This window comes from Mastomys coucha, unplaced genomic scaffold (assembly GCF_008632895.1).
Source record: "Mastomys coucha isolate ucsf_1 unplaced genomic scaffold, UCSF_Mcou_1 pScaffold19, whole genome shotgun sequence".
Classification (NCBI taxonomy): domain Eukaryota; kingdom Metazoa; phylum Chordata; class Mammalia; order Rodentia; family Muridae; genus Mastomys; species Mastomys coucha.
Window position 1 is genome coordinate 17,723,597 of NW_022196901.1, and position 12,502 is coordinate 17,736,098.

Here is a 12,502-nt window from a genome sequence, read left to right on the forward strand (position 1 = left end):
TTCTGGGAATATGGTGGCCATTGTCCTGGCAACAGGTCTGTGGACCCGCCCATATCTGCCGCAGGTTCTGGATGCTAACACCCATGCCCTAAATAAACTCTATTTCATATTATACCTGTGTATCTAGTCCCTTAGGGGGAAGGGATGCCTCACCATGGCCCCTGCTGAGACACCCTCTTCCCCCACACCTCACCAGAACATATTCTTATAGCTCTTTCTCTTTTTATGATTACAACAGTATCCTTTGCCTTACAGAAGCTTTGCAATTTTATGAGGTCCCATTTGTCAATTCTTGATCTTAGTGCATAAGCTATTGCTGTTCTGTTCAGGAAATTTTCCCATGTCCATGTGCTGGAGGCTCTTCCCCACTTTCTTTTCTATTACTTTCAGTATATCTGGTTTTATGTGGAGGTCCTTGATCCATTTGGACTTGAGCTTTGTACAAGGAGATAGGAGTGGATTGATTTGCATTCTTCTGCAAGCTAACCTCCAGTTGAGCCAGCACCATCTGTTGAAAATGCTGTCTTTTTTTTCACTGGATAATTTTAGCCCCTTTGTCAAAGATCAAGTGACCCTAGGTGTGTGGGTTCATTTCTGGGTCTTCAATTCTCTTCCATTGAACTACCTGCCTGTCACTGCATCAATACCATGCAGTTTTTATTACTATTGCTCTGTAATACAGCTTGAGGTCAAAGATGGTGATTCCACCAGAAATTCTTTTATTGTTAAGAATAGTTTTCGTTATCCTAGGTTTTTTTGTTATTCCAGATGAATTTTCAAATTGCTCTTTCTAAGTCTGTGAAAAATTGGGTTGGAATTTTGATGGGAATTGCATTGAATCTGTAGATAGCTTTCGGCAAGACGGCCATTTTTACTATATTAATCCTACCAATCCATAAGCATGGGAAATCTTTCCATCTTCTGAGATCTTCTTAATTTCTTTCTTCAGAGACTTGAAGTTCTCATCATACAGATCTTTTACTTGCTTAGTTAGAGTCACACCAAGGTATTTTATATTATTTGTGACTGTTGTGAAGGGTGTTGTTTTCCTAATTTCTTTCTCAGCCTGTTTATCCTTTGTGTAGAGGAAGGCCACTGATTTGTTTGAGTTAATTTTATATCCAGCTACTTTTTTATCAGGTTTAGGGGTTCTCTGGTGGAATTTTTGGGGTCATTTAAGTATACTATCATATCATCAGCAAAGAGTGATAATTTGACTTCTTCCTTTCCAATTTTTATCCTTTTTGATCTTCTTTTGTTGTCTAATTGCTCTGGCTAGAACTTCAAGTACAATATTGAATAGGTAGGGAGAGAGTGAGCAGCCTTGTCTAGGCCCTGGTTTTAGTGGGATTGCTTCAAGTTTTCCTGTGTTCTCTTGTAATTCTTTAAGGGTTTTTTGTGTTTCTTCTTTAAGGGCTTCTACCTGTTTACCTTGTAAAGGTAATTCTCTTGTATTTCTTTAAAGGAGTTATTTATATCCTTCTTAAAATCCTCTATCAGCATCATAAGATATTATTTTTAAATCCGAATCTTGCTTTTCTGGTGTGTTGGGATATCCAGGACTTGCTGTGTTGAGATAACTGCATTCTGATGGTGCCAAGTAAGGTTTCTGTTGGTAATGTTCTTGTGCTTGCCTCTTACCATCTGTTAATCTCTGGTGTTAGATGTTCTTGCTGTCTCTGGCTGGAGCTTGTTCCTCCTGTGGGTCTGTAATCCTGTGTCAGCACTCCTGGAGACCAGCTCTCTCTTTGCAAGACCCCTGTATAGTGGGCTGCGGAATAACCCCACCTCCTGGGTATAGGTGGAAGCAGGAAAGACCAGGTCCCAGCTGCTCTGCTGCTTCTGTGGCCTGTGTGCTCCTGGCTAGTCCCACCTTAGACAGTCACCCGAGAGAAAATGACCATCTCCCCTGAGTCTCAGGGTCAGAGCACTTCCTGGAGACAAGATCTCCATTGGCAGGAAAGGTGCACAGAGGGCTTTGGAACAGCCCCACCTCCCAGGTGCCAAACCCTTTTTACAGTCTAGGGTTTGTTTACATTTTCTCCTAGCCAATTAAGCCATTTTGGTTTTCATGTTATGACCCCAAGTTAAATGACCATACAAAATAATATTGTATGTAAAGCCATAATCTTCTAGGATACAATTTTCCTCCCAGCCACAGTCTAATCCTCAGTATTTCATGTTCTATGTCATCAAGTGACTCTATTTTCTGGAAATAAACTGATCTGAAACAGTAAACCTTTCTCCTGAGTTATAAATATTCTAGCTCAAAAATGGCTGGCCATGAGCTAATGCAGAAGCTGGAGTGAGCCATCTATCTTATTTAGCAGGTGTTCAGAGTGACAATCCCAGTGTGAAAGTTTGCCCTCCATGGCCCTGGAAGCCTCTGCTGGCATCCATTTCCCGAGATGCTGTATGCCCGAATAATTGGTAGAGTTAAGTGAATGCAGCTCCCTCTTCCACCACGTTCCTCTCGAGTGCCTCAGCATTAGGAAGCAATTTATCTTGCTTTTGTATACTGGTGCATAGGTTTCTTAAAGAGAGAATTTAGGTTTCTCTTTCTGTTCAGAAGTAGGCAGTTCTCAGGTTCACAGCATTCAGAGTCTTCATGGAACAGTTCGGCCAGCCACATAAGCAGGCTTAAGAAAGTCCCCTTCTGTTGCTTTGTCCATCTTCCTTCTTTTCCCTTGGAGACAGAGCTTATTGTAAAGGCCTGTGGATTCTTCTAAGGAATCATGGAGATTACATTCAGCTCTCTAACAAGAAACATGTCACTGTCATTAATAGCTCCTGGGAATGAATCATGAACTACTTCAGAAAAATTCATTATGGGATCAGCGACCTTGATACAGAGCACCCTTGTAGAAAGTGAACACTTGTTAACCACTTGAAACACACTTTAAGTGGACATCAGTTGAAACGTCCTCACAAGGATACCATTGTTACATATTCTAGATTAGAAGGCCCAATGACAGCATACAACATGACTGGATGCTACCTTTGCATGCCTACCACCAACAGTGAGCTACCATTTCTCCTGAGCTTCAAGAATGGTCTCTAATATATGCCCAGTAAAACTGTTGCCAAAATGAAGGGACTTAGCTGAAAGGAAGTTAGGCATTCTAATAAGAAAGCCATTTCTTCTTGATAACTTAGCAATTAGAATTTATTCTTCACTATCCCTTATGGTCAGGACATAATGCGTGGGTTAATCAGATATTCTGAACCCTTGTTTACTGTAGCGATGACACAGTATCCTAGGGTTGATTGATTCACGAATAGTTAATACAAAACTAAGAAGAGCACTATTTCTTCTGTTACCAACTAAGGGATCTGGCATGAACTTCCTGCTCAGGACTGTTGTGTCTGTTGGCTATACAAGTCATGCAGACTTAGAAAAGTCTGGCTAGTAGGATAGAAACAGAATCTATCGCAGCACTCAAGACCTGACTCAAAGAAGATAACAAAGTCTCATCGTTTTATGACTTAAATATAAATATAATTAATATAATTAAATATGGTAAAATTGGAGGACCTTCCACTTTCTAAACTAAAACAGCTAAGTAGAAGGAGGAAAGAAAAAATATGTTTTGATAATGCATTAGTTGGGGAGCTTCTAGTATATGAGAGCCGTCTTAAATTCTAAAAAGTTTCAAATGCATTTGCAGTATTTTTAATCCTACTTTACAACAATTTACACTTTAAAACAGATAGCCTAGAAAATATTAAAAATTATGTTGACAAATGGGGAACCAGGGTATATGTATATCACAGTGCTCTGCAGCGTGTATGCCACAGGGCTCCGGTTCTCTGGAGGTTGTGTTTTGGGGGTACTCCATCTCTGCTCTTTTTTGTCAGTTACAAGCTGAAACTCAGGATGTGCAGAAATACAAACTTAAAAGATAGTTGAGCCCACTCGTGAGGCAGGAAGAGCTTGAAGAAAGTATGTCTTTGTTAATGGCGCCATCCCGCAAACCTCTGATCTAGTGAGCTATCCATTTGTGGCTGTGTGCTCTGCTGACACTTACGTGCCACTCCCAAGCATCTGGTCTAGTTGGCTGTCCACTGCGGCTGTGCGCTCTGCTGATGCTTACTTACACGTACTGTGGTCACGTGTGTTAACTCAGGTCTTGAAAGGCGACCTAACTTTGAAATTGTTGAAATGCGCCTCAGGCTCTCTCAGTCTGGATCCCTACTAGCCCCACAGCCTACTTGTTAAGGTGTCCGGGGATCCAGCTGCAGCTCATCATTTTCAGGTTTGGGAGCACTGGCTTTCCCTAGGGAGCCAGTCATGGTGGGGAGCCTAGAAACCTACTCTGCACTTAGCTGGGCTCAAAGTGTTTCTCTGTGTAACTACTTGGAAGCAATAAGAAAGTGTTTGTATTAGCAAATGATGTGGATTTAACTGATCTAAAAACAAACAAAAAACAAACTAACAACAACAAAAACAAAAACAAAACCCCACAAAATCCGTTATTGTGCTGTGACTGACAGGCAAAGAGGCCTGGCCATTCTCCCTACTTTCTGTCTGAAGAAATGAAGCACAGAAGACTTCAAATGACCATTTGTTTTAAATCTGTGCCAGATGTGCTTGTTGTTTTGAGCTATGTCAGGTGTTATGAAACCTACTGTCCTAGTGTATTCAAAGAATACACCTTTATAAACACTAGAAGTGTACTAGGGTGTTTCTAAGTGGTCAGTTTTCCTTTCTTTTCTTCACACATAAGGACTTTATGCCATTCACCCTTCCTTCCTCTCCCCCAACTCCTCCTGTGCCCCAACTCACTCTCAAATTCAAGACTTTTTCTTTTTTAATTACACTGGCATGCATAAACACACACACACACACACACACACACACACATATACAACCTCCCAAGTCCATTTGGTGTTGCTTCTATGCACATACATATCTTAGTGTTTCTACTGCTGTGATAAAAAAAAAAAAAAAAACACCTTCACCAAGAAGCACATTAGGGATAAAAAGGACTTATTTCCCCTTACGACTCTTGAGTCACACCCCATCACTGAGGAAAGTCGGAGCAGGAACTGACACGGAGGCTAAGGAAGGAAGAGTGCAGCCTGCGGCCTTGCTCCTCGGAGCTTGCTCAGCTTGCTTTCTTACACCATCCAGGACCATGAGCTGAGGGCGGCACAGCCCCAGGAAGCTGTGCCCAAGTCATTAATCAAGAACATGCACCACAGGCTTGCACAGGCCAACCTGGTAGAGTCATTTTCTCAAGGGAGGTTCCCTCTTCCAAAATGATTCTTGATTGTGTCAAGTTGACAGAAAACTAGCCAGCACAACTGGTATCCTTGTGCACATCTTATTGAGGCAGCCTTATTGAGACTTCATTAGTGCAATTTCCCTGCCATGTCTAGAAGACAGTGTCTCACAGCAGGTATCCTGATTGTCTGGCTCTTAAAATCTTTCAACTCCCTCTTCCACAATGTTCTCTGAGCTAGGAGTTGTGTTGTAGATGTACTGCGGAGTTCCCCATTTGGACCAGTGGTAGATCTCTGTAGTAGTCTACCTGTGCTGCAAAAGAAGATTCTTTGGTGAAGGGTAAGAGCTACACTTATCTCTGGATATAAGTATAAACATTTAGACTATAACCAGAAATTATATTGGTTTAGGAGAATAGCAGTAATAGGATGTCCTCTCAGGTATATGACCCCCTCCAGTCTCCTGGCTATAAAGTACCAGGCACAAATCAACTCCTGTTGAGCTGCCCTTCAATCCAATTAAATAACTATCGGTTGCCCCCAAGATAGAAGCACCACTATTGCCACACTGGGGATAGCCCATTAGTTCACTAGTTGTGGTGGTTCACGGGCTTGCCTTTATATGTTACTTGACCTTTTTCCCTTACTGCTTTTAGTATTCTTTCTTTGTTTTGTGCATTTGGTGCTTTGACTATTATGTGACGGGGAGTATTTCTTTTCTGGTCCAGTCGATTTGGGGTTCTATAAGCTTCTTGTATGATCATGGGCATCTCTTTCTTTAGGTTAGGGAAGTTTTCTTCTATAATTTTGTTGAAGATATTTACTGGCCCTTTAAGTTGGAGGTCTTCACTCTCTTCTATACCTATTATCCTTAGGTTTGGTCTTCTCATTGTGTCCTGGATTTCCTGGATGTTTTAGGTTAGGATCTTTTTGCATTTTGCATTTTCTTTGACTTGTCGTGTCAATGTTTTCTATGGTATCTTCTGCCCCTGAGATTCTCTCTTCTATCTCTTGTAATCTGTTGGTGATGCTTGCATCTCTGTTTCCTGTCTTCTTTCCTAAGATTTCTAACTCCAGAGTTGTCTCTCTTTGTGATTTCTTAATTGTTTCTACTTCTATTTTTAGTTCCTGGATGGTTTTGCTCAATTCCTTCACCTGTTTGATTGTGTTTTCCTGTAGTTCTTTAAGGGATTTTTGTGTTTCCTCTTTAAAGACTTGTGCCTCTTTACTTGTGTTCTCCTGTATTATTTTAATGGAGTTATTCATGTCCTTCTAAAATTCCTCTAGCACCATCCTGAGATATGATTTTAGATCCAAATCTTGCTTTTCTGGTATTTTGAGATATCCAGGACTTGCTGTGGTGGGAGTACTAGGTTCTGATGAAGCCAAGCAGTCTTAGTTTCTGTTGGTAGTATTCTCGCATTTGCCTTTTGCCATCTGTTGATCTCTGGTGTTAAATGTTCTTGTTGTCTCTGACTAGAGCTTGTTCCTCCTGTGGGTCTGTAATTCTGTGTCAGTACTTCTGGGAGATCAGCTCTCCTCTGGTAAATCCCAGGCACAGATGGGTGAGTCCCTGGGTTAAAGCACTCCCTGGAGGCAGGCTCTCCACTCACAGGGAAGGGGCAGTGAGGATTGCCATCACCGGAAACTGTATTTTTTAGACATGTATAATCTATACTAAATAATGCTATAGAGTGCATGCTGTGTGCTAAGTGTTGAAAGAGAACCAAGATGGGGCTGGAGAGATGGCTTAGCCGTTAAAGGCTAGGCTCACAACCAAAAATATAAGAGGGAGGACCAAGATGTAAAAATATTTTCAATTCACCAACTCACTGCATTTAAATCCACTCCCAAGTAAGACAATCGGTTTTCTGTTGAACATAGCCCACAGAATCAACTAAGCAGGGCTCACAAGCCTCACAGAGACTGAAGTGACAATAACAAACTGGCTCTGAATGCCACCTAATCTGAATTTCTCTTAACTATATTTATGCCATTGACTAGTGGTACTAACTGCTGCTAACTACATTTTAGAGTGTGGGGCCCAGATATTATAATCGGTTTATTTACTCTTCCATTTTGCCATTCAAATCTTAATGTGTTTTGTTCACGACATTGTTTTACATCCTATGAATCTAACAAATATAAATATAAAAGTAAATATAAAAATGTAGCGTGTTGTGTTCTATGAATATAACAAATGACCAATATTTGTAAATAAATAACTTTAACAACACAAAGAAGTAACAAAACTCTAAGCTGAGTATAAGCAACAGCTATGAGGGCTCATCTAAGGGTCATGTGCTAAGTGAAAAAGAATTTGGAACCAGGTATTAGCATATGCCTGTAATCAAAGCCCTACACAGGCTGGCACAAGCAGGATCATGAGTCAAAAGCAGCCTGGATTACATAGCCAGATTATACCAAAAGAAAAGAAAAAGGGCCTGGGGATATAATGGTTCAGTCAGAAAAGTCCCTGCTACACAAGCATGAGATTGGGTCCTCAGAATGCACCAGCGTCTGTAACCCCAGTGCTGAATCCTTGAAACTCACTGCCTAGCTAGCCTAGCTGAATCAATGGGATTCTGATTCAGTGAGAAACCTTGCCTCAAAAAATAAAGGTAAAGCAAAGCCTAATCTAGTCATCATCAGAGAGGCTTCATCCAGCAACTGAAGGGACCAGATGCAGAGACCCACAGCCAACCATTAGGCAGATCTTGGGGAACCCTGGAGAAGAGCGGGAAGAAGATTGTAGGAGCCAGAGGTGTTGAGAACACCAGGAGAACATGGCCCACAGAATGAGCTAAGTAGGGCTCCCAGAGACTGAAGTGACAGTCACAGAGCCTGTGTGGGTCTGAGGCTAGGTCCTCTGCATGTTATGTTGTATAGCTTGGTGTCCTTCTGGAACTCCAGCTCAGATGTTTCTGACTCTTTGCCTCCCCTTGGGACCTTTTTCCTCCTACTGGGTTGCTTCATCCCACCTTGATATGAGGGTTTGTGCCTAGTCTTATTGTAATTTGTTATGTCATGTTTGGCTGGTATCCCTGGAGTCCTGCTCTTTTCTGAAGGAAAACCGAGGAGCCATGAATTTGGGAGATGTGAGGGCAGTACTGGGAGTGAACTGGTTCCAAATCCTTTTTCCCTGGAAGAGGGGAGGGGAGGGGGGAAACTGCAGTGCACATGTATGAGAGAAGAATACACACTTAAAAATTAAATAAGGGTAGAGAGTGACTAAGGTAAGACACTCAACACTGACCTCTGGCCTGCATATGCACACACACACACACACACACACACACACACACACAACGCAACACAACACACATATCCACCCAAAGGGGACAGGGGGAGTACTCACAAACAATGATATTCGAAATATAGAAAAAATTCTCTTCCTAACTCTCTTAATTTCCACTGAAGCTCTGCATTGCCACACTGTGCTACACCAGTTTGTAGCCTTTTTGTTGTTGTTGCTGCTGTTGCTGCTGCTGCTACTGCTGCTGCTGCTGCTGCTGCTGCTGTTGTTCAATACAGCTGCCTAAACATGACCTGAATAAGAATAACACCAATAGACATGGTAATATGTTTGGAGGGCAGCTCAGAAGACTTCAACCCTACACAGAGAGCTACAAGCTGCTAAGGAAAGCTGAGAGTGAGAGAAATAGTTTCCTCCTGAAATTAAAAGTGTGTGCGCATGTGCGTGCATGGGTGCGTGCGTGTGTGCGTGTGTGTGTGTGTGTGTGTGTGTATGTGTGTGTAGCATTATACTAAGCGGGTTATATTTATGTATTTAGGAAATGTAATATGTACATAAATATGTAATGAAAATATATATTAGAAAGATAGAAAGATAGATATACATACACATAAAGAAAAAGAAATCAAGAATTTGAGTGAGAGCAAAGGGATACATGAAATGTAGCGTTTGTACTGATGAAAGAGAAAGGGAATAGGGCATGTATATACTACACTGACTAGAACAAAAAGTGTCAGTGTGTGCCACACATGGTCTGGACACTGGAGGTAGGAACACAATGTTATTTTCCCAATGACTCAAAGTCGATATACACTCTGGTATTCTCCATGTTATCCTAATCCTTCATCTGGTTGCTGTCATTGCTCTTCAAAGTCAGCATTGACTTGTAATCCTGCAGTGTAATGTTTCCTACTGGCCTATTTGCAACGGAAGCCTTCCTGCAATGTGCACAAAAATTCAATTTCTCAATGTTTTCTCACAGTTAAATCTACCTTATCTCAGATGGGTGGGCTCACTCTGAAGCAGAGTCTCAGAGTTTCTCTGCTGCAGACTTCAGGGTCTGCTTACCGGGGAGGGAAGGTGGATAGGAAACCGAAGTGAGATTTGCTGCTCTCTCGAAATCAAGAATTTGAAAGGCTTGACGAACATTAGAAACAGATTTTTGTTTTATTTTTGTTTTTTTCTTTTAAATAAAATGCATACCATTTTCCCTTTCGTCTTTCTTTCTTTAAGCTGCCTGCCTTGTCCTTGGCTGTATGATTTTCCCTGATGGCTGGGATTCAGACGAAGTAAAACGGATGTGCGGGGAGAAGACAGACAAGTACACTCTTGGCGCCTGCTCGGTTCGCTGGGCTTACATCCTGGCTATCATCGGAATCTTGGACGCCCTGATCCTCTCGTTTCTAGCGTTTGTGCTTGGGAACCGACAAGACAGCTTGATGGCAGAGGAACTTAAGGCAGAAAACAAAGGTAAGAAAGATTTCTCAAGGAGCTCTTTTTACTGGATGACTCCAGCACAAACAATAACCCAAAACAGAATAAAGCCGCCGCCCTCTCCCTCTTGCCCCGCACGTCCTCTCTCCTCCATTCTCGTGTGCTTGTCTGTTAATGCTCTTGATTCTAAGACTTCTCTGCATTACAATTTCCTATCTTCCTGAGTCCCCTTATCTTCCTGGGCCTCTCTAAGTCCGTTGAGACTGTTTAAGTAGTTTTCCTTCTCTAATGCCTTAACTGTCAGGAGTTAATGACTAACAGGCAACATTGGAGGAGGGGTGTCTATAGGATGGAATGGAATGTGCTTCCTCTCTGTGGGTACAGCATCTGGGAGGAGGTATTCCCACCCCTAGTAGCTTTGTATAGTAGTACCCCAGTTGGCTAGACTTCTCGATGTGTTATCTGGGTAACCAGCTCCTCAGATTTCCTTTCAAAATGAAATTGTCTACTGAAATACAAGTAAACTTTGAGAAAGAACAAGACACTGATTGTTGATTAATACCTAAGTATATTAGAGTAGATGACTAAGATTTAGTTTGTCACTATTCAAGGTGAATCTTGTATTTTATCTTCCATACTCCTAAACCTATTCTTTGGGGTCGAATTTTAATGCCGAGACTTTGTTATAGCCTTTAGATTTGTGTAATGAATTTAATCCTTATGTTATGAGGTCCGGAATTTCTTGGTGGTAGTGGTTGATTTTTGAGACAGTGTCTTCCTCTATAGCTCAGATTGACCTCAAACTCCTGAGCCTTCTCTCCTGATGCAGCCTCCTGAGTCCTCAAACTGCAGGCATCACCCACCGTGCCTGGCCCTTCATGTTATCTTCAGTCTTTATGCTTCACATTTACATTACTGCCTTCAGCTGAGGGGCTCCTGCTAGCTTTTTGCTCCTAAGAACTATAAAGTTTAGATACTACTTCAGGTAGGTGCTAATTTGAAGTATCCCTTAGTATTTTTAAAAGCTCTGTAACATAAATATATATAGTATCCTGTACATGAACATCTCGTGTGACGGCCACATAGCCAGCTTCACAGGTAGCTGTCATTGTCCAGGCTTGTAAAGCAGGAACATGAAAAGGCAATGGAGTGGCCAAGGGGACAGCAGACACCCAGGAACTTTCACTCCCTGTCTTGTAGGCACAGCATGCATTAGTTTAGTTAATCCCAGCAAGAATGTTCTAAGCACAAAAACAACTCACAGGGAACTGCAGCTAAAACTTCCAAAACACAAAGCTACCTCTCCCTTGAGGTTCATCTTTCTAGATTTACAAAGCACTCAGTATAAAATGACAGTATAGTCTTGTTTGTGTTACAGATTTAGTACTTTTCTGTAGTCATTAATCTATTTTTATAAACTTAATTATTTTATAAATAAAATAAAAACATTACACACCCAAATTAGCCAGACCCAAAGCCTATAGAACTTACTGGATGTATATACAGTTAGAATTAGCACTCTAGAAGCTGTGAAGCTTCGAATTAGATCTTACACTTTAGCTATTGAATATATGTTATGTATTTATCTACCACTAAGAGAAATCCATAGAAAATTAGGATTAGAAAAAACAGCTTTATATTCTCTTTCATAACTTTCATCTACTCCCTGCCTTCAGTAGTTCCTCATCCCCTAATATTTAGCTTGTCTTACATGTCTTGTTTCCTATGTACGTGTGTTACTCATGCACTCATTAATTACACGCTCTGCTTGGAACTCTCATCTGTCTCTGTGGTCTTTTGGATAGACTCTGCTTTCTGTCTTCTCCCTCCATATGACCTGGTGGGGATTGCTCAGGTTTGCCTAACTACTCTTCTGGAGGAATGAGTAGCAAACTGCTTTGTTCCACACACATGTGAATCCTTGCAGCCGCCAGGATGGCCAGTGATGGGACAGAATATTACTTGGTCCCTTTAATGTTCAAAGTTACACTAAAAACTGATCTTCTTTGACCACGCATACAAGAGAATTCAGAAAAATAGAGTTCAAGTCAGTAGCAGGTGATCTGCCACATCAGAGCGAGCCATGGAAGCCCAGAAAGCATCAGACTGCAGTGAAACACTTCGCAATCCAAACTCCTAAATCTGAGACTCTGAAAAGATAAAAACAGCTTTGCTCTGCGCACTTGTCAGGTCCGTGTACATTAGAGTCTCCATAAATCAGGTCAAGATTTCTAAGCTCTGTATGAAATTTAACCAAACCTACTCATTTCTGAGAAATGACCCAAGATTTACTGTTGCTGAACAAAGCAGCCTTTGTTGTTTGATATTATTTAATAAGTTGTTCAATGTTGAAACTTCTGAACTCAGATTATCTGAGATGAATCAATGATTGTACATGTGATATGCATGAACCTAATTTGCAGTTACGAAACCAGTTACTTATTAATAGGCATTCTTACAATTGCATGGGTGTGTTAATATCACTGTTGAGCAATTAAAATATTTTCCAGTGTTAATATTTACTAATAAAACTACCAAAAAGTTTCTTGAGGGGAAAAAAATCTTTGTTTTTGTTTCATGGTAATA

At 41.2% G+C, this 12,502-nt stretch overlaps 1 protein-coding gene across 2 annotated transcripts in view; it reads left to right on the top strand.

The window, feature by feature from the left end:
- Positions 1-12,502, top strand: part of Lhfpl3 (LHFPL tetraspan subfamily member 3) — a 554,873-nt gene that overhangs the window by 355,683 nt on the left and 186,688 nt on the right. For both annotated transcript variants that reach the window (XM_031380099.1, XM_031380098.1), the window contains exon 2: positions 9,716-9,952. In XM_031380099.1, coding sequence (XP_031235959.1) covers positions 9,716-9,952 — 237 coding nt within the window. The remainder of the gene's footprint in view (positions 1-9,715; positions 9,953-12,502) is intronic.